We start from the raw sequence: 22,975 nt of genomic DNA on the forward strand, positions 1-22,975 counted from the left end.
GTTACCACTCTGTGAAGTTTTCAAACGAATTCATCCGGTGAACGGTTTAGAACAGGCTCAAAGTTCTGTACCTGGGGCAAAGTTCTGCCCAGCGTACGCCAAAGAGAGGTCCGACCAGGACCTCAACCCCCTAGTATGTCTTCTGGGATCAAATGTTATCACTCTGAATTTGGTGGAAGGCTCAGAACTGGCTTCCTGGATCAAAGTTCTGCCTAGCGTACACCAACGGGAGGTCCGACCAAGACCCTAACGTTCCCTAAAACCTGGCTAGGATCCAACTGGACCACTTCAGGTTGGTTTCATCCCAATCGGTGCAGGGGTGTCCAATTGCATAACCTGACAGACAGACAAATAAACATACAGTATACAGTATATATAAGAAATTTGGGAGGCTCACACCCTCCATATACAGCTGGTGTGTTTTTCTAGGCAACAACATATTTGGGTCACATTGTTTGTTTTCAAACTGTTGAAATGTCTTGCTTAGGGCAGACAAGACAGTGGATTAAGTGGATCTGCCATGGCTTAATTGTTCCACATTTTGCAGTAAGGAATGACGATGTGACCTTATATGCTACCTGACAATTCTTATTTAAGGGGAGATGGCCTTGGTCATATGAGCTTGCAGTCTATAGGAGATATGGATGCACACTAAATTGGAGAAGAGGGCAGAGACTGCAGAGGTAAGAGGAGGGGGGTAAGCTAGAATGAAAAAATTAGTTTTAAGGACACGCTTGATGGCTGGGAAGCTGGATGAAAGTCTAATGGAGTGAGGGAGGGAATTTCAAAGGTTAGGAGCAGCCTGGGAGAAAATCCTGAGAATGATAGAGTGGAAAGTGGTGATCAGGGAGGAGGTGAGGCAGCAATCATTAACAGAGCGAAGACGGCAGGAGGGAGTATATGCGGAGATGTGGCTGGAGATGTAGAGAGGAGCGGTAAGGTTGAGTCCTTTGTAGCTGAGAAAAAGGAGTTTGAATATCATTGTGAGCAGTATAGGGAAACAGTGGAGTGACTGGCAGAGAGAAGCAGCAGAAGTAGAGTGAGGAGAGATAGAAGTGAGATGGGCAGCAGAGCCTGGGATAGACTGCAGAGGAAGAAGGTGGGAGCTAGGAAGGCCAGAGAGGAGCAGATTACAACTATCGGGGTGAGAAATGATGACGACATACAGTAGTTACAGGGTAAGGAATGGCCGTCGCTGGAAACAGCTAAATTGTGAAAGTGACTGGATGTAGGATGAGAAGGAAAGGACATATAGAAATTACACATTGCATTTCCTTTGTACTCCACAAGGTTTGATATTCAAAATTACCAGAGCCTGCAGGCCCTTATATTCGCAGTGGAAGAGATCAACAATACTCCTGACCTTCTCCCCAACATCACCCTGGGATACCAGATCTTTGACACCTGTACAGTCTTGAGACGGGCGGCAGAAGGCACTCTCTGGATGTTATCTGGAGGACAAGAGAAGGTCCCAAATTATCGGTGTGGAAAAGAAGGTTCCCTTGCTGGTATTGTTGGTGATTCTGGGTCCACACGTTCCATTCTAATGGCCCAAATACTTGGCCTTTATAGATACCCACAGGTAACAGACTGTAACCCATCTCCTTCTATCTATTCTATCTGCTCAAACCCAGTGCACCTAACTAACAGGCTCCCTACTTTTATTCCCTCTTCTACTGCATATTAATACTGTCTAACTAAGGACCTCCATGGTTGCACCTCCTTATTATTGATCATATAAAACTATAGCAATATATAATAATGTGGAAAATAAGTAATCATTCTAAACTCATAAGGAGTGAGGTTCTGTTTCGGATCTACAATCCAAGGCATGAGCAACACAGGGGACTACCCTGGCGGAGGGGCAATAGCCAAAGCGGACAGAAAAGAGGAGTTACAATAGTCTAGTCCAGTCTATATATACCATGCAAGTAAGGGCATAGGAAACGACTTGTCAGGTACATTACATTCGTAATCCCAGACGTGCCTGTGACATTACTACAATACAGGGTTTGGCACCTGATTTAATCATACTTTTCGCTGTATCACTATTAGGGCTTATAATACTAAAGTAATATTTTTAAGTCCCTAAGTGTCTATTACAATACAAATCTCTTCTGCCATTTCTTCACATTGCTCGAGTGTCTAATACCCATTTTTCACCAAAAACCCGGGTCCGACCTGGGTTTTTGGACATGGTTCCAACCTAGTTCAAACCCCATTTACACTCCACCTTTGATCCGGGTTATTCCCAGGTTAGCCCCGTTCACACTGAATCCAGATCTGCCCTGCTAAACTTGTGAGGTCATAAAAAGTGCGAGATGACTGCTCCACAACCAACAATCAGCTAATTTTAGCCATAACCCGGGTCACTCCATTTACACTGCACCATTACCCAGGTCCATCCTGGGTCTAACCCTGGTAGCTACCTGTGTTGGATTTCCGGGTCACTTGACCTGGGTTATTTTTCAGAGAACCTTTTCCACTGAACCACGACCTAGGTAGACCCTGCAATAACCCAGGTTATTGCAGCACTAGAAAAGGGTAAGAAATCCCCAAAATGATCCATTTTGTTGTATTACATTTGGCTCCTCATTAGCATTTATTGACACTACATACAGGGGAAGCCCTACTAACAAATATCTTTTTGTCCAAATAAATGGCAAAAGTGTATATTAATGTTTTCTACCTCATTGGTAATTATAACTAAGAAAGTTACAATCATTGCGCAAAACATAATTAGAAATGTTTATGTTTATTGTAAAGCTTAGAAAAGCTTGTTCACCCCTACGTCTGTTATGCATTTCCAAGCCATGTTATCCCACTGTGAGATTACTGTCATTGAAACATGTGGGTCCACCAGGTCATACGTAATTCCCAACCAATAACCATTTTCAATTTGAAAATACAGTATATCCTTCCTTACCAAAATTTTGAAATGTATGTGTAAGCCATATTGGACGCATGTGTTTGTTGATAAAATAATGTCAGATTACATGATAATTGTCAATGTTTTTATTTTGTCTCCAGATCAGTTACTTTTCCACCAGCCCAGTCCTCAGCAATCGGAACTTGTTCCCTTCTTTCTTCCGCACTGTACCTAGTGACGTCTATCAGTCCCGAGGCCTGGCGGAACTAATACTGCACTTCGGATGGACCTGGGTGGGGTTACTATCAACTGATAATGACTACGGTCAACTTGGCATCCAGGTGGTAAAACAAGAATTGATCAAAGCTGGGGCTTGTGTGGCTTTTGTAGAGAATATTTTGACAGATCAACCCAACCGGAATGCTCCTCACATTGTAACGGTAATCAAGGACTCAACAGCCAAGGTTGTGGTAGTGTTATCATCGGATTCTGATTTTATGCCGGTAGTAGAAGAGCTAGCAACTCAAAAAGTGACTGGAACAGTATGGATAGCCAGTGAAGCATGGTCAACCTCTACTCTTCTTTCAATTGAAAAGTTCCAACAAGTTTTGGTGGGTACAATCGGTTTTGCTCTCCATGGTGGGCAGATGCCAGGATTTGTAGAGCACCTCAAGAGCCTACACCCCTCAAAGTCTCCCAGTGATCCTTTTATAAGGGAGTTTTGGGGACAGACTTTCTCTTGCAGTTGGGATAACCCCCATAATTTAGATGAGTGGATGGACAACAAAACAGTTCCTGTGTGTACAGAGGAAGAAACATTAAAGGTCGCTATTACAGACATAGACTTTAGAGTAACTTTTAGCGTTTACACCTCAGTTTACACTATTACATGGGCCTTACAAAACTTGCTCCAATGTATACCAGGAGCTGGCCCATTCCATCACAGCACCTGTGCCAACATCTCATCGTTGCATCCTTGGCAAGTACGAAAGTTCTCTTTTACCTGCTAGTGCATTTTGACCAGATCATTTAAATAACTCATTCTTTGTATCCTTTTCAGCTTCTCCACTATATCAAAAAAGTTAATTTTCAGACCAAAGACAAAACACTTGTTTTTTTTAATGATGAAGGAGATCCCCAAGTCGTCTACGACATTGTGAACTGGCAGCTAAATCACACTTTGAAGCAGGTTGTTGTTGGAAGTTATGCCTTGAGCTCCTCAAATAGGAATGCCTTGAACATTGACAGTGCTGCCATTGTATGGTCCATTAATGATAAAAAGGTATGAACAGGGGCGACCCTGTCATGGGTAGAAGAGGTGCAGTGGGTAGCCAGAGCCACATCTGAGGCCTCCACTCCCTCCTGAGACATCAGAAAATGGCATAACTGGGCTCCTACCCAAATTTTTCTATGTGGTCCAAAATAACACAGTACATACATTAAACAGCAGAGTCTCCATTTCTAATTATACTGTTATGTGTTGATGGCAGTGGCGTAACTAGGGCAGGGCGAGCGGGGTGCGTGCCCTGGGTGCCGTGGGACCGGCGCGCGGGGGGGGCGCCGCCGGCCACGGTACCAGCCCGCCCTAGTTAGCCAGTGTAGCGCCGACCGCAGAGAGTGCGGTCAGCGCTACACATTTACACAGGACCGGCACTAGGCTTCCAGCGCCGGTCCTGTGCTGCACAGCTGAGCCCCTTCCCTCCCCCTGAGCGCTTGCCCAATAGTGCCAGGAGGAGGGTGGCAGGCGGGCTCAGACTGTGCATAACACACATCACTGCCAGCACTGGCGGTGATGTGTGTGTTAATCAGCAGCCAATGAGAGTCAGAGAGACTCTCATTGACTGCTGCGCGCCCACTGCAAGAGCTGGGCTTCTGTCTGGCTCCTGCAGTGGAAATGGGAGAAACGTCATGATGTCATGACGTCTCTCCCATAATGCAGAGCGGCCTGGGAGGATGGACGTGCGGATGGCGGTGGGAGCAGGAGCATGGATACAGGTAAGTATTTTTCTTTTGTTTCATTTTAGTGTGTATTTCGGGGGGAGCGCGCTCTATTACAAAGAAGGGGACTACTACTGGGGGCACTACTGGGGGGGATACTACTGTGGGCACTGCTTCAGGTGGGGGGAACCAGTACTAGGGACTACTACTGGGTGGGGGATACTACTGGGGGCACTGCTTCAGGGGGGGACCACTACTGGGGGGGATACTATTGTGGGCACTGCATCGTGGGGGACCACTGCTGGGGACTTCCACTTGGGGGGGATACTACTGTGGGCACTGCATTGTGGGGGAACACTACTGGGGACAACTACTGGGGGGGATACTATTGAGGCACTGCCTCGGGGAGGGGACCACTGCTGGGGGGATACTACTGAGGGGGGATACTACTGAGGGCACTGCTTCAGGGGGGGACCACTACTGGGGGGGATACTACTGTGGGCACTGCATCGTGGGGGACCGCTACTGGGGACTACCACTGGGGGGGATACTACTGTGGGAACTGCATCATGGGGGACCACTACTGGGGACTACTACAGGGGGCACTGCATCAAGGGGGACTCCTACTGGGGGAACTATATAAAGGGAACTGTATAGGAGGGACTACTACTGGGGGCACTATATATGGGGCTCACTACTGGGGGCACTGCACAGGGGGATCCACTACAGTGGGCACTGAAAAGGGAGAACCACTACAGAGGGCACTGCATAAGGGGAACAACTACTGGGGGCACTGTATAAGAGGCACTGTATATGGGGGATCACTACTGGGGGCCTGCATATGAGGGATCACTACTGGGGGCACTGTATAAGGGGAACTAATGGGGGGCTGCATAAGGGGTACCACTACAGGGGGCACTGTGTTAGGGGCACTGCATATGGGGGACCACTACTGGGGGCCTGTATAAGGGGAACTAATCGGGGCCTGCATAAGGGGGACCACTACTAGGGCCACTGCATAGGGGGGGGACCGTATAAGGGGCACTGCATTAAGGTGCAAATGGAAAGAAATGTTCCCAGTGACAAGAAAGGGTTGTGTGTCATGTTGACACGCCCTATTTTTCAGTTGGGGGGCTCCATTTTCAAATTTGCCCTGGGCTCCAAATACCCTAGTTACGCCACTGGTTGATGGAGACAGTCTGATACTTAATAATACTGTTATGTGTTGATGGAGACAGTCTGATACTCATCTAGATAGCATAGCAACTCAAGAATATTGGGAACCTAATTATACCCACGGGATGTAATCAGGAACCCAACTGTCAGAATGACGATGATGACAATGCTGAGAGCTGCACCCCGACAGTCACAATCCCGACAGATTCTGATGGTAATTATTAGGGTTACATTTAGTGTTAGAGTTCTTCACTAGGGGGTGGGTTAGGCTGCTGGAGAGGTGGTTAGGATTAGTCTACGGGAGTGGAGGGTTAGGGTTTGTGTCAGTACAGTTAGGGTTAGGCTGGGGGAGGGGGGTTAGGACTAGGCTGCGGGAGGGGTGGGTTAGGATTAGACTGCGGGAGGGGTGGGTTAGGGTTAGGCTATGGGAGTGGAGGGTTAGGGTTAGGCTGCGGGAGTGGAGGGTTAGGATTAGGCTGCGGGAGGGGTGGGTTAGGGTTAGGCTGTGGGATTGGAGGGTTAGGATTAGGCTGCGGGAGGGGTGGTTTAGGGTTAAGCTGTGGGAAGGGTGGGTTAGGGTTAAGCTTTGTGACAGGACGGTTAGGGTTGGCTGTGGGAGGGGTGGGTTAGGATTAGGCTGCGGCAGTGGAGGGCTAGGATTAGGCTGCGGGAAGGGTGGGTTAGGGTTAGGCTGTGGGAGGGGTGGGTTAGGATTAGGCTGCGGCAGTGGAGGGCTAGGATTAGGCTGCGGGAAGGGTGGGTTAGGATTAGGCTGCGGCAGTGGAGGGCTAGGATTAGGCTGCGGGAGGGGTGGGTTAGGGTTAGGCTGCGGGAGGGGTGGGTTAGGATTAGGCTGCGGCAGTGGAGGGGTAGGATTAGGCTGCGGGAGGGGTGGGTTAGGATTAGGCTGCGGCAGTGGAGGGGTAGGATTAGGCTGCGGGAGGGGTGGGTTAGGGTTAGGCTGCAGCAGTGGAGGGTTAGGATTAGGCTGCGGGAGGGGTGGGTTAGGGTTAGGCTGCGGCAGTGGTGGGTTAGGATTAGGCTGCGGGAAGGGTGGGTTAGGGTTAGGCTGTGGGAGTGGAGGGTTAGGGTTAGGCTGTGGAAGGTGTGGGTTAGGGTTAGGCTGTGGGAGGGGTGGGTTAGGATTAGGCTGTGGGAGGGGTGGGTTAGGGTTAGGCTGCGGCAGTGGAGGGTTAGGATTAGGCTGTGGGAGGGGTGGGTTAGGGTTAGGCTGTGGGAGGGGTGGGTTAGGGTTAGGATGCGGCAGTGGAGGGGTAGGATTAGGCTGTGGGAGGGGTGGGTTAGGGTTAGGGTGCGGCAGTTTAGGGTAAGGATTAGGCTGCGGGTAGGGTGGGTTAAGGTTAGGCTATGAAGTGGAGTGTTAGTGTTAGGCTGTGGGAGTGGAGGGTTAGGATTAGGCTGTGGGAAGGGTGGGTTAGGGTTAGGCTGTGGGAGTGGAGGGTTAGGATTATGCTTCGGAGTGGAGGGTTAGGGTTAGGCTGTGGGAGTGTAGGGTTAGGATTAGGCTGTGGAAGGTGTGGGTTAGGGTTAGGCCATGGAAAGGGTGGGTTAGGATTAGGCTGTGGGAGGGGTGGGTTAGAGTTAGGATAAGAGTTAAGTTTTTGGTTAAAATACTTACCAAAATCTTTCGGCATTGTGACCATCAGGATCCCATACCCACTGCTAATGTTTTTTATCATAAGTTAATTAGAAGTAATTTATGTAAACACTTCCAGATTTGGGCTTTAATTGTCCCTATTTTTGCATACTAAGATGGAATATATACAATCTTATATACTGTACATTTTGGATGGAGAATGGGTAAATTGGGGCACATTGGAGGTGTAAGTGATGAAAGTTCCTTAGGTGTATGTTCTGCGTATACTGTAGCATAGTGTAACACCTCAACCACAAACTGTGAATTACAATAATGTGATAAAAAAAGGTTTAAATAATGTGCACAAACAAGAAACAATGGATCATTCGAGTCCCTTTGCTCTATTAAGGATCTATTTACTAAGGGGCATATTCAATTAGACGCGAAAAGTCGGAAAGGTTTCGCCTGCTGCACTTTTCACTTACTTCACGTGTTTTGGAAGTGAAAACTTTTAGGGCGCGGCCCCGCTATTCGCCCTATTCAATTCCAAAGGACGCAAAAAGAGAACCTGGCGAAACTCAAACAGGCAAAAAGTGCTGTCAGATTTGGGGAAATCAGCCTGACACCCCCCAAAAGATGCACTGACATTGGGAATGAATGTAGTTGCCCCCAAATAGCCCTACTGAAGCTATTTGGGGTACTTAAATGCTCTCAATAGTTTTTAATTAGCGTCTTTGCACAAGTGGTTAAAAATTGCAAAAGTGAAGTTTTAAAAAACATGAAAAACGCACCTAAAGCAGCACCTGCAATAAAAAAACACCTCCCCCATACTTGCAGACCCCCCAAAAGTCTATTTCGCTAGTTTTTACGTTTGTACCCCATATTTGTACTTTTTCACCCCCTTTTTCAAAGTCATTTTTTGGGGTGTTAATCAATTATTTTTTTTTAAGGCAGTTAACCTTTGGGGACCTGTCCCAAGAGTGCAGTGTGGTTTTCCCACCTTTGCACCCCAAAACCGCAATTCTGAACTTTTTTCCGCCTGTTTTCATAGGCGAATCTTTTTCGGCTATACCAATGCATCGACTTTCCGCGTAGGCGAAAAGGCTTTGGAATTGAATACGGGGATGAGTTTTCGCCTGGTGAAATGACATCATCGGCAAAACTTTTCCGCTGAAATCGGCTTATCGCGGCTAATTGAATATGCCCCCAAGCCTTGGATGGAGATAATCTGAACAGAGATATGGTACCAACCCATCAGCTCCTAACTGCCATGTCACAGGCTGTGTTTGAAAAATGACAGTTAGGAGCTGGTTGGCTGGTACCTTATCTATATCCACTTTATCTCAATCCAAGGAGAAAATAGACCCCTTAGTTCGTCTAGTTGCCTCAGTACTATGTGAGGGTAAGATGAGTCAGTAATCTGTAGTACACTAGGATAGTTGTTTATATGAGGCTGGTTGGGCTTTTGGTAGACAGTGTGCAGACATACATGCATGTTTTACACACGTGTACAGTAGGACAATACAAGAGGTCGCAATATCAACCAAATATGCAGTATCAACTGTGCAGCCATGCCTAAAGCAAAAAGTTCATTGCCATTGTTTTAAGGACAATTTAATCAATTCGATGGTAAAATACACATACTGTATGAGATACTTCTAATTATTAGAGAGGTGCGGTTCTGTCCTCCAGAAACACAGATCCAAAACCGGGTTGCGGTTCTGATCTTTTTGCGGTTCGGAATTTGGATTTTTATCTGAATTTTGGGTTTTGGATTACATAAATGACATGATTTTAGCTGTTTTTAGAACTTTGTATCTATTTTTTTTTAACCAGATCCAAAACCAAAATACTTGAGGGTGGTTTGCAAAACCAAATCCAGATCCAAAACCTTGGAGGAGATATAGATCCAAAACCAAAACATTGGGGTCGGCGCACATCCCTACTAATTGTATGGAGAGAGAGAGAGAGAGAGAGAGAGAGATGGATATGAGATAGATAGATAGATAGATAGATAGATAGATAGATAGATAGATAAGAAGATAGATAGATAGATAGATAGATAGATAGATAGATAGAGAGAGAGAGAGAGAGAGATGGATATGAGATAGATAGATAGATGATAGATAGATAGATAGATAGATAGATAGATAGATAGATAGATAGATAGATAGATAGATAGATAGATAGATAGATAGATAGACAGATATACTGTATAAGAGATGTGTGCCGGGCCATTTTTGCTGGTTTTGGTTCTAATTCATCGTCCAATTATGGTTTTGGTTTTGGCAAAAAGTTGTGACTGGTTTTGGTTTTGTATTTTTTCCAAAAATTGACAAAAAAAGGTAAAATTACATAATTTGTCCATTTTTTGTTCCTAGAGTATTATTAACCGGAATAACATTAATTTCCAGTCATTTCCACTCAATTTTGAACACCTCACAGCTCACAATATTGTTCACCAATATAAGCCAAAGGCTGGCTGGCTAAACTAAGCAACAGAGCAGCGGCACAAACACATGGCAGTAATTTCTGTTTACAAATTTAGCAAATTAGTAATGTCATCCATCAGCCTTTTTGCGAGCAGTTCCCCAAAATCTCCACAACTAAAAAAACAGTGTTCTGTGCCTGCAGGTTGGATACAGTGCAGGTTACAGTGTGGTTTGTTACAGTGCAGGTCGGATGCAGTGTGGGTCGGATACAGTGTGGGTCGAATACAGTGTGGGTTGGATACAGGGCCTCATTCAGAGGCGGTCGTAGGATGCAAGCGGTCGCTCAGAAACAGGGCGGCCGCTTGCATCCTGAACGGCCGCCTCCATGTCGGTTGTTAGGTTGTGGGTTAACACCCACAGCTCTAATGACCGCTAAGGGAGATGGTCGCGATGGTCAAGACCATCGCGACCATCGGGGCTTACGACGAGACCCTAGGGTAGGGTCTTGTCAACCTTAAGCCCCATGGAGCTTCCTGCTCTGTTTGAGCAGGAAGCTCCCCACTGACATCACTGATGATGTCAGTGGGGACGCCCACAAAACGGCAAGCGTTCCGAAAGGAACACCTCCGTTTGGCCGGGCACGCCCCCTGCCCGCCCAGCAAACAGAGCGAGCTGTCAATCAACATCGACAGCTCGCTCCGTCTGCTTCGAGCCCGCTAACGACAGGTGATCCGTCGTTAGCGGGGGCTCACGCATGCGCACGGCGGAGCCGTCCCTGTCGTGCGCATGCCCTGTGGACCAACATCGAGTCGGTTGTGAGCGCTCGCGACCGACTCTGAATAAGGTCCACAGTGTGGATCGGATACAATACGAGTCAGATACAATGCGGGTCAGATACAGTGCAGGTCGGATACAGTGCAGGTCAGATACAGTGCAGGTCAGATACAGCGCGGGTCAGATACAGCGCGGGTCAGATACAACGAGGGTCAGATACAGTGCAGGTCGGATACAGTGCAGGTCAGATACAGCAAGGGTCAGATACAGTGCATGTCAGATACAGCGCGGGTCAGATACAGTGCAGGTCAGATACAGTGCAGGTCAGATACAGTGCAGGTCAGATACAGCGCGGGTTAGATACAGTGCATGTCAGATACAGTGCAGGTCGGATACAGTGCAGGTCAGATACAACACGGGTCGGATACAGTGCAGGTCGGATACAGTGCAGGTCAGATACAGCACAGGTTGGATACAGTGCAGGTCGGATACAGTGCGGGTCAGATACAGCGCAGGTCAGATACAGTGCAGGTTGGATATAGCGCGGGTCAGATACAGTGCAGGTCAGATACAGTGCAGGTCGGATACAGTGCAGGTCGGATACAGTGCAGGTCAGATACAGTGCAGGTCAGATACAGCACGGGTTGGATACAGTGCAGGTCAGATACAGTGCAGGTCAGATACAGTACAGGTCAGATACAGTGCAGGTCAGATACAGCGCGGGTCAGATACAGTGCAGGTTGGATACAGCGCGGGTTGGAATAAGTGCAGGTCGGATACAGTGCAGGTCAGATACAGCACGGCTCGGATACAGTGCAGGTTGGATACAGTGCAGGTCAGATACAGCGCAGGTCAGATACAGTGCAGGTTGGATACAGCGCAGGTTGGAAAAAGTGCAGGTCGGATACAGTGCGGGTTGGATACAGTGCGGGTCAGATACTATGTGGGTTGGATAGTGTGGGTTACATTACAGGTCAAATACAGTCCTGTCATATACAGTGCAGGATACAGTGCAGGTCAGATACAGTGCAGGTTGGATACAGCGTGGGTTGGAAAAAGTGCAGGTCGGATACAGTGCGGGTGGGATACAGTGCAGGTCAGATACAGCACGGGTCAGATACAGTGCAGGTTGGATACAGCGCGGGTTGGAAAAAGTGCAGGTCGGATACAGTGCGAGTGGGATACAGTGCGGGTCAGATACTATGTGGGTTGGATAGTGCGGGTTACATTACAGGTCAAATAAAGTCCTGGTCATATACAGTGCAGGATACAGTGCAGGTCAGATACAGTGTGGGTCAGATACATTGTAGGTCGGACACAGTGCAGGTCATATACAGTGCAGGTTGGATACAGTGCGGGTCAGATACTATGTGGGTTGGATAGTGCGGGTTACATTACAGGTCAAATAAAGTCCTGGTCATATACAGTGCAGGATACAGTGCAGGTCAGATACAGTGTGGGTCGGATACATTGTAGGTCGAATACAGTGCAGGTCGTATACAGTGCAGTTTGGATACAGCGCGGGTCGGATGCAGTATGGGTTAAAGTGCAGGTAAAATACAGTGTGGGTTGGATACAGTGCAGGTTGGATACACCTATTGGTGCACTTACTATAACAGAGGGTGTGCCGGTGGTGTCGGCCGTGCCGATGGTGTTGGCCATGCAGGGGTGGCGGCAGAGTCTTCAATGCGGAAGTGCTGGAAGGTGGTGTCGGCAGTGCAGGAGTGCCGGCAGTGTTCTCAATGCGGGGGTGCCAGCAGTGTTGGCAGTGCAGGAGTGCCATCAGTGTTCTGAGTCAAGGGCGTCTTAAGAGAGGAGGGGGCATTCCCTGTGCAGGGCCCCCTCCTCTCTACCCGGCAGCTGACTGACGCAGCTGGCCGGCCACCGCAGAATTAGTAGATTCTGGTCACTAGAGTGTGCCCAGAGTCTATTACGCATGCGCAGAACGCCGGAAAAATGGGCGCGACAGCCATTTTCCGGTGTTCTCTGCAGCGCTGACACCCAATGCGGTACCATGGACAGGTGAGTTTTAAATAATATTTGAGCAGGGTGTGTGGTGTGGGGCACCCCTGGACCTGGGGGCCCGAGTGTCCCGCACACCCTCCACCCATTATAGATACGCCCCTGTTCTGAGTGCAGAAGTGCCGATGGTGTTGGCAGTGCCCTCAGTTGCGGAGCTACTGGCAGTGTCGGCAGTTCAGGGGTGCCGGCTAGTGCAGGTGTCCCAGCAGTGTTCTCAGGGCCTGATTCAGACCCGCTCGCAAGCGGGTCAATGGTGGCCCAGTGCACATGAGCGGCAGTCGCGCAGCGCGTGTGCGAGCCCCGTGGTGAGCGCAAAAAGCACTCGCTCTGGGACTCACTACAAAAGGGGTGGCTGTCGATGTTGATCGACAGCTCACCCCATTTTGTAGGCGTGGCCGGGGGTGGCTTCACAAATGGAGGTGTTCCCACACGAACGCCTGCCGTTTGTGGGTGGCCCCACTATTAGAGCCAGAAGCTCTCTGGGGCTTGCGGCCACGAGACCCTGCCACAAGGGTATCGTCGAAAGCCCGATGGTCGCGATGGTCTTCACCATCGCGACCATCATCCTGGCCGCTCGCAATAGCTGTGGGTGGTCACCCACAGCTATGCGAGCAGCCAGGAGGCCGCACCAAAAAAAAAACAGCGTCCGCCCTGATTCAGAGCGAGCGCTCGCTTTTTGCGAGCACCTCTGAATCAGGCCCTCAGTGCGGCGGTGCCGTTAGTATCGGTAGTGCAGTAGTGCAGGCAGTGTTCTGAGTGCGAAAGTGACGGCATTGACCTCAGTGCAGGGTTTCTGACGTTGTCAGCAGTGCTGGGGTGCGACAGTGTCGGCACTGCGGGGGGTGTCGGCACTACTGGTAGCAGTGGCCACGGTGTGGTGGGGGCCGCCATATTTTGTCTGTTTGTCCCATTGAAGTCTACGGGGAAGTGCTGATTTGCTGAGATCCGTCACAGATGGCTCTCTTAGCCAATCAGCAGTCAGCCCATTGATTTCATTGGGACTTTTGAAATTGGCGCCCAAGGCAAAACTGCAAGATCCGACAGCGGGATCTCTAGGTTTCGGGCACAGCAAGGGATCCAAGATAGACAGGAAAATCCATGCTGCTGCTCGGATCGCCTCAGATGCCAGAAATTCGGACGTATACAAATTCTATGTTGTCCCTGAAACGTTGACCTATATGACCTGTATGTCACAGTAAAAGTTACCCCGCAGTGGGCCTTTTTTTCAGTACTGCTATCATACTGCTGCGGGTCCGCTTATTACCACGGGCCCCAGGAGCAATGCACCACCGGATATGACGCCTTTCTCTGGGCCCCTCCAAGGCCCCTAGAATCTCAGGGCCTGGTATGCTGTGCCCCTAGTCCCCCCCCCTCTGTCGCTGGGCCTATATATATATAAATATATATATATATATACTAGGGGTGAGCGGGTTCGGATTTCTGAAATCCGAACCCCCCCGAACCCCCCCAATCCGAGTCTGATCCGAGTCAGGCTCGACTTTTCCCGCCTGACTCGGATCTGAAATCGAGGCAAAACGTCATCATCCCGCCTTCCGAGTCTCGCGGGTTTTGGATCCTATATAAGGTACCCGCGTCGGCACCATTTTCTCACTCGGCTGTGGACAGTGAAGAGGGAGGGTGGGAGTTAGGGCTGTGTAGTGTAGTGTAGTGCTGCTGTTGTCCACTACTTCAAAGTCCATAGGGGCTGGCTGTGTTGTGCTGTGCTGCTGTTGTTAATAGGGGCTGTGTCCACTACTTCAAAGTCCATAGGGGCTGGCTGGACTGTGTTGTGCAGTCAGTTCTCCATAGGGGCTGTGTCCACTCCAAAGTCCTGTGCAGTGTCCCAGTCCTAAAGGAGTGCTGTAGTGTTGTCCAGGGGGTGCTCTGTCCATCAGGGGTGCTCCCCCCAAGTGCTAAAAAAATAATATATTTTCTGTGTTTGTGAATTGTGTGCGCAGTAGCCGCACGTGCATCAACAAAGTAGTGCCAAGCGTGCGCCTGTGTCATAAGTAAAGGGCCGGCTGGCTTGACCGTTAAAGGGTGCTGTAACCCCCGAAAGTACACTCCAGTCCAAACCAAAAAAAAATTATTTTCTGTGTTTGTGAATTGTGTGCGCAGTAGCCGCACGTGCATCAACAAAGTAGTGCCAAGCGTGCGCCTGTGTCATAAGTAAAGGGCCGGCTGGCTTGACCGTTAAGGGTGCTGTAACCCCCGAAAGTACACTCCAGTCCAAACCAAAAAAAAAATTATTTTCTGTGTTTGTGAATTGTGTGCGCAGTAGCCGCACGTGCATCAACAAAGTAGTGCCAAGCGTGCGCCTGTGTCATAAGTAAAGGGCCGGCTGGCTTGACCGTTAAGGGTGCTGTAACCCCCGAAAGTACACTCCAGTCCAAACAAAAAAAAAAATTATTTTCTGTGTTTGTGAATTGTGTGCGCAGTAGCCGCACGTGCATCAACAAAGTAGTGCCAAGCGTGCGCCTGTGTCATAAGTAAAGGGCCGGCTGGCTTGACCGTTAAGGGTGCTGTAACCCCCGAAAGTACACTCCAGTCCAAACCAAAAAAAAAATTATTTTCTGTGTTTGTGAATTGTGTGCGCAGTAGCCGCACGTGCATCAACAAAGTAGTGCCAAGCGTGCGCCTGTGTCATAAGTAAAGGGCCGGCTGGCTTGACCGTTAAAGGGTGCTGTAACCCCCAAAGTACACTCCAGTCCAAACCAAAAAAAAAATTATTTTCTGTGTTTGTGAATTGTGTGCGCAGTAGCCGCACGTGCATCAACAAAGTAGTGCCAAGCGTGCGCCTGTGTCATAAGTAAAGGGCCGGCTGGCTTGACCGTTAAGGGTGCTGTAACCCCCGAAAGTACACTCCAGTCCAAACCAAAAAAAAAATTATTTTCTGTGTTTGTGAATTGTGTGCGCAGTAGCCGCACGTGCATCAACAAAGTAGTGCCAAGCGTGCGCCTGTGTCATAAGTAAAGGGCCGGCTGGCTTGACCGTTAAGGGTGCTGTAACCCCCGAAAGTACACTCCAGTCCAAACCAAAAAAAAAATTATTTTCTGTGTTTGTGAATTGTGTGCGCAGTAGCCGCACGTGCATCAACAAAGTAGTGCCAAGCGTGCGCCTGTGTCATAAGTAAAGGGCCGGCTGGCTTGACCGTTAAAGGGTGCTGTAACCCCCGAAAGTACACTCCAGTCCAAACCAAAAAAAAAATTATTTTCTGTGTTTGTGAATTGTGTGCACAGTAGCCGCACGTGCATCAACAAAGTAGTGCCAAGAGTGCGCCTGTGTCATAAGTAAAGGGCCGGCTGGCTTGACCGTTAAAGGGTGCTGTAACCCCCAAAGTACACTCCAGTCCAAACCAAAAAAAAAATTATTTTCTGTGTTTGTGAATTGTGTGCGCAGTAGCCGCACGTGCATCAACAAAGTAGTGCCAAGCGTGCGCCTGTGTCATAAGTAAAGGGCCGGCTGGCTTGACCGTTAAAGGGTGCTGTAACCCCCGAAAGTACACTCCAGTCCAAACCAAAAAAAAAATTATTTTCTGTGTTTGTGAATTGTGTGCGCAGTAGCCGCACGTGCATCAACAAAGTAGTGCCAAGAGTGCGCCTGTGTCATAAGTAAAGGGCCGGCTGGCTTGACCGTTAAAGGGTGCTGTAACCCCCAAAGTACACTCCAGTCCAAACCAAAAAAAAAATTATTTTCTGTGTTTGTGAATTGTGTGCGCAGTAGCCGCACGTGCATCAACAAAGTAGTGCCAAGCGTGCGCCTGTGTCATAAGTAAAGGGCCGGCTGGCTTGACCGTTAAAGGGTGCTGTAACCCCCGAAAGTACACTCCAGTCCAAACCAAAAAAAAAATTATTTTCTGTGTTTGTGAATTGTGTGCGCAGTAGCCGCACGTGCATCAACAAAGTAGTGCCAAGAGTGCGCCTGTGTCATAAGTAAAGGGCCGGCTGGCTTGACCGTTAAAGGGTGCTGTAACCCCCAAAGTACACTCCAGTCCAAACCAAAAAAAAAATTATTTTCTGTGTTTGTGAATTGTGTGCGCAGTAGCCGCACGTGCATCAACAAAGTAGTGCCAAGTGTGCGCCTGTGTCATAAGTAAAGGGCCGGCTGGCTTGACCATTAAAGGGTGCTGTAACCCCTGAAAGTACACTCCAGTCCAAACCAAAAAAAAAAATATTTTCTGTGTTTAGCCGCACGTATATATTAAATCGATATAACATAAATGGAGGACCAAACTTTCTCCGATAAAAATAAAATAGAGAAAGATCAAGAACCACTTCCTCCTAGTGCTGAAGCTGCTGCCACTAGTCATGACATAGACGATAACATGCCATCAACGTCGTCTGCCAAGGCCGATGCCCAATGTCATAGTAGAGGGCACATACAATCCCAAATGGCAAAGTTCAGGAAAATGACCTTGAAAAAGACATTTAAATCAGCTGAAGAGAAACGTAAACTTGCCAATATGCCATTTACGACACGGAGTGGCAAGGAACGGTTAAGGTCGATCCCTAGTATGTTCATGACTAGTGGTTCAGCTTCACATGACGATGGAAGCCCTCCTCCCACTAAAAAAATCAAAAGAGTTAAGCTGGCAAAAGCACAGCGAAGAACTGTGCTTTCTAAGAAGATATCACAAATCCCCAAGGAGAGTCCAAGTGTGGTGGTGGTTGCGATGCCTGACCTTCCCAGCACTGGACGGGAAGAGGTGGCTCTTTCCACCATTTGCACGCCCCCTGCAAGTGCTGAAAGGAGCACCCACAGTCCACTTGCTGATATGCAAATTGAAGATGTCACTGTTGAAGTACAACAGGATGAGGATACTGGTGTAGCTGGCGCTGAGGAGGAAGTTGGCGAGGAGGATTCTGATGGTGATGTGGTTTGTTTAAATCAGGCTCCGGGGGAGACAGTTGTTGTCCGTGGGATGAAAAAGCCCATCACGGTCATGCCTGGGCAGAAGACCAAACATTCCACCTCTTTGGTCTGGCAATATTTCTATCCAAATCCGGACAACAACTGTCTTGCCATATGTACCATATGTAAAGGTGAAATAAGTAGGGGTAGGGACGTCAACCACCTAGGAACATCCTCCCTTATACGGCACCTGCAGCGCGTTCATAAAAAGTTACTGTCAAGTTCAGAAACTTTGGCTAAGACCGTAAGCAGTCCAGGGACACCTAAATCCCGTTGTCCTGTTGTATCCAAGCGCCTGCAAACCACACCGTCAACTCCCTCCTCGTCAATTTCCTCCTTAGTCAGGATCGGAAGTAGTCCTGCAGGCCATGTCACTGGCATGACTGACTCTCCTATCCGGGATTCCTCTGGAGGATCCTGCATTGCTACGCCTACTGCTGCCGCTGCTGCTGTTGCTGCTGCTGGGAGTCGTTCATCATCCCAGAGAGGAAGTAGGAACACCACTACTTTTACTAAACAATTGACCCTCCAACAGTCCTTAGCGAGGAGGATGAAGTACGACAGCAGTCATCCTGAAGCAAAACGTAGAACTGAGGCCTTGACTGCTATGTTGGTGTTAGACGTGCGTCCGGTATCCGCCATTAGTGCAGTGGGATTTAGACAATTGATGGAGGTAGTGTGTCCCCGGTTCCAAATCCCGTCTAGATTCCACTTCACTAGGCAGGCGATACCGAGACTGTACAGAAACGTCAGAAAAAGTGTCCTCAGTGTCCTGAAAAATGCCGTTGTACACAATGTCCACTTAACCACGGACATGTGGACAAGTGGAACAGGGCAGACTAAGGACTATATGACTGTGACAGCCCACTGGGTAGATGTATCACCTTACGCAGCAACAGCAGCAGCGTCACCAGTAGCAGCATCTCAGAAACGCCAGCTCGTTACAAGGCAGGCTACGCTGTGTATCACCGGTTTCAGTAAGAGGCACACCGCCGACAACCTCTTAGAGAAACTGAGGGAAATCATCGCCCAGTGGCTTACCCCACTTAGACTCTCCTGGGGATTTGTGATATCTGACAACGCCACCAATATTGTGCGGGCATTACATCTGGGCAAATTCCAGCACGTCCCATGTTTTGCTCACACAATAAACTTGGTGGTGCAGAATTTTCTGAAAAGCGACAGGGGCGTGCAGGAGACGCTTTGGGTGGCCCGAAAAATTTCTGGCCACTTTCGCCATTCAGCGACTGCGTGCCGAAGACTGGAGCGCCAGCAAACACTCTTGAACCTACCCCGCCATCACCTGAAGCAAGAGGTTGTGACGCGGTGGAACTCAACCCTCTATATGCTTCAGAGGATGGAGGAGCAGCAAAAGGCCATACAAGCCTATACATCCACCTATGACATAGGCAAAGGAGGGGGTATGCACCTGACTCAAGCACAGTGGAGAATGATTTCCGTGTTGTGCAAGGTTCTCCAGCCCTTCGAACTTGCCACACGTGAAGTCAGTTCAGACACAGCCAGCTTGAGTCAGGTCATTCCCCTCATCAGGCTTTTGCAGAAGCAGCTGGAGAAAGTGAAGGAGGAGCTAAGACGGAGCGATTCCGCTCGGCATGTGGGACTTGTGGATGAAGCCCTTCATTCGCTTTGCCAGGATTCCAGGGTGGTCAATCTGTTGAAATCAGACCACTACATTTTGGCCACCGTGCTTGATCCTAGGTTTAAAGCCTATGTGGTGTCTCTCTTTCCGGCCGACACAAGCCTGCAGAGGTGCAAAGACCTGCTGGTGAACACACTGTCAGCTGAAGCGGAACGTGACACGTCAACGGCTCCTTCTTCATTTTCTCCCGCAACTGGGGCTGCCAGGAAAAAACTTAGGTATCCTAAGCAACCCGCTGGCGGTGATGCAGGGCAGGCAGGACCAAGTTTGGACATCTGGTCCGGACTGAAGGACCTGGCAACAATTTCTGACATGTCTACTGTCACTGCATATGATACTGTCACCATTGACAGAATGGTGGAGGATTACATCGGTGACAGCATCCAAGTAGGCATGTCAGACAGTCCATACCTGTACTGGCAGGAAAAAGAGGCAATTTGGAGGCCCCTGTACAAGCTGGCTCTATTTTACCTGAGTTGCCCCCCCTCCAGTGTGTATTCCGAAAGAGTGTTTAGTGCAGCCGGGAACCTTGTCAGCAAAAGGCGTAGGAGGTTGCTTCCACAGAATCTGGAGAAGATGATGTTCATCAAAATGAATTATCAGCTCTTCCAGGGAGACCAGCCTCCAGAAGGTACAGAGGGACCTGTGGTGGTGGATTCAAGTGGGGACGAGTTAATACTTTGTGAGGATGAGGATGTACACACTGAAGAGGGTGAGGAATCGGTGGATGAGGAGGATGAGGATGACATCTTGCCTCCGTAGAGCCAGTTTGTGCAGGGACACATTAATTGCCAGCTTGTTTTGTGGGGGCCCAAACGAACCAATCATTTCAGCCACAGTTGTGTGGCAGACCCTGGCGCTGAAATGATTGATTTGTTAAAGTGTGCATGTCCTGTTTATACAACATAAGGGTGGGTGGGAGGGCCCAAGGACAATTCCATCTTGCACTTCTTTTTTTTCTTTGCATTATGTACAGTTTGGGGCCTAGTTTTTCTAACTGCCATCCTGTCTGCCACTGCAGTGTCACTCCTAGATGGGTCACGTGTTTGTGCCGCCCACTCGTGTCGCTTAGCATAGTCATCCAGCTACCTCGGTGCAACCTTTTGGACATGAAAACACTATTGTGAGGTGTGAGGTGTTCAGAATAGACTGGAAATGAGTGGAAATTAAGGTTATTGAGGTTAATAATAGCATAGGAGCAGAGAAACCAACAAATTCTGTGATTTTAGCTGTTTTTATGCTTTTTTAAAAAAAAATACAGATCCAAAACACAAAACCCAGAACCCAAAACACGGAAGGGTGGTTTTGGCAAAACCAATCCAGATCCAAAACACGAAGAAAGATCCAGATCCAAAACCAAAACACAAAACACGAAAAGTGGCCGGTGCACACCCCTAATATATACTGTATTTATATATATATATATATTAAAGTGTATTTCTGTCTGCAACATGCCCTATGTGATGTTATTTCTCTCAGGTTCCTCAATCAAAGTGCAGCCCAAGTTGTCCCTCAGGATTTAGAAAGATGTCTCTTCCTGGGAAACCCGGCTGCTGCTATGAGTGTGTACCCTGCCCACAAGGAGAGATTTCAGATAATACAGGTAATATAAACATTTCTGGCAATTGTATATATATAAATTTTTTGTAGTTCTATGTATGTCACTTATAAAGGATTTGATGACAACGTTCTTTTGTAGATTCCGTGAAATGCCAGGAATGTTCCTGGGATATGTGGCCCAATCTCCTGCAGAATATGTGCGTACCAAGGACCATTGAGTTTCTTTCCTATAATGAACCTATGGGCATTGGCTTGGCAACCATTGTCCTATTATCTTCTGTTGTCCCGATTGCCATTCTGGGAGTTTTCATCCACTATAGGACTACACCCATAGTCCGAGCCAATAACTGGTATCTCAGTTGTCTTCTCCTGCTATCATTATGCTTTTGCTTTCTTTGTTCATTGGCCTTTATTGGATACCCACAACCAGAGAAGTGCCTCTTGCGCCAGGTGGCATTTGGTCTGGCCTTCTCTCTCTGCATTTCTTGTGTTCTGTCCAAGACGATTACAGTTGTCATCGCCTTCAAGGCCACCCGGCCAGGGACTACACTAAGGAAATGGACGGGCACAAGAGTTTCCTACTCAGTTATTGTGATTTGTGTTCTCATTCAGTTGTCTATTTGTGTAACGTGGCTTTCTTGCTCACCTCCGTTCCCAGAATATGATAATGAAACAAGGTCTGGGGTCATCATTATAAGCTGCAATGAGGGTTTTCCCCTTGCATTCTGGACTATGCTGGGATATCTTGGCCTCTTGGCCACCATCAGTTTCATTGTTGCCTTCTTGGCCAGAAGGCTACCTGACAGCTTCAATGAGGCCAAGTTCATCACCTTCAGCATGTTGGCCTTCCTCAGCGTCTGGGTCTCCTTCATCCCAGCTTCTCTCAGCTCAGATGGGAAGTATACCGTGGCCATGGAGATCTTTGCCATCTTGTCCTCCAGCGGGGCGGTGGTGGTTTGCATATTCTTCCCAAAATGCTTTGTCATACTCTTTCGTCCGGAAATGAACTCTAAAGATAATCTGATGAGGAAGGACTATAGTCATTAATAGAAGTCCAGGCTGTCCAGGACAAAGAAAATTGTTACTTACACCAGGAACAAATTACTTGACCATTCTTCAAGGTCTGTGTCATACATGTCCCAACAAATAAAATCCTCAACATATATTTCACTCTGTCAGTGGTATAATATATGTATAATGCAGAAATGTGTCAAATATTATTTATTTAAAATAAATATTTCACGAAGTAAATTAAAAAAGCGGTATATTTTATAGAGCAAAACCTGGAAGATATTTAACCTTCTTTTGTAGACTATACCAATATTCATAAAGGGTCTATCCAGATAGGTGTCTGTCCTAATTGTGATCTTGCCCTCTCGTCTCCACCTGATACTGTACCTATGGTATATGCTGTATACTCAGGGTTGGACAAAGTGACATAAGGGACTGTTGCTAAGTCAAATGTAGGAATTCACATTCATACTTTAAAATGAGTATAACATTGAGAAAATAATTGTATAAGCCTACAGGTAAAAGGTTTGTATACAGAGGGCCTGGTTTAGAGATGTACGCTAATCCGATGGTTAGCGGACATCTCCAATGTTTGGGAGTTCACGCTTGCCCAGTACCTGTTTTGCGAATGTGCAGAACGGCTCCTGCAATCTCACACACAGTTTCCCCAAGCCTCTGCCTTATTGATAGGCAGAATCATTTGGGGGGTGGATCCTAGCAGGGCGGCTCCAGGGGTCTGAGCACCCTGTGCTGGCCCGGTACGCTGCGCCCTGCGCCCGACCGAAATTGGGGGCATGGCCTCATTACCATAGGCCACACCCCCTACGTGATGTTATTTGGAGGCGTGCCCGCATGGCACGCCTCCAAGTAACATCAGGCTGGGGGTAAAGCCCAGCCCTCCATCACTGGCTGGGCTTCCCCCAGCCCTCTCTCATCTGAATGGATGCTGTGCGCATGTACGCTGCATCCATTCAGACTCCGGGGGTAGGCACTGCCACACAACTGCGGCGGTGGGAGTCCCCAAC

The 22,975-nt window shown here is 48.4% G+C and overlaps 1 protein-coding gene across 1 annotated transcript; it reads left to right on the forward strand.

Annotated features, from left to right (window-relative positions):
* The first annotated feature begins 1,060 nt into the window (after window positions 1–1,060).
* Window positions 1,061–21,986, forward strand: LOC148505904 (extracellular calcium-sensing receptor-like). Its single transcript, XM_088447611.1, has 6 exons — window positions 1,061–1,167; window positions 1,291–1,582; window positions 3,031–3,852; window positions 3,930–4,151; window positions 20,859–20,982; window positions 21,079–21,986. The coding sequence occupies exons 1-6, from the start codon at window positions 1,061–1,063 to the stop codon at window positions 21,984–21,986; spliced, it is 2,475 nt and encodes an 824-aa protein (XP_088303737.1).
* The last annotated feature ends 989 nt before the right edge of the window (window positions 21,987–22,975 follow it).

The sequence above is a fragment of the Taudactylus pleione genome, unplaced genomic scaffold, assembly GCF_031769625.1.
Source record: "Taudactylus pleione unplaced genomic scaffold, aTauple2 ptg000435l, whole genome shotgun sequence".
Taxonomy (NCBI): domain Eukaryota; kingdom Metazoa; phylum Chordata; class Amphibia; order Anura; family Myobatrachidae; genus Taudactylus; species Taudactylus pleione.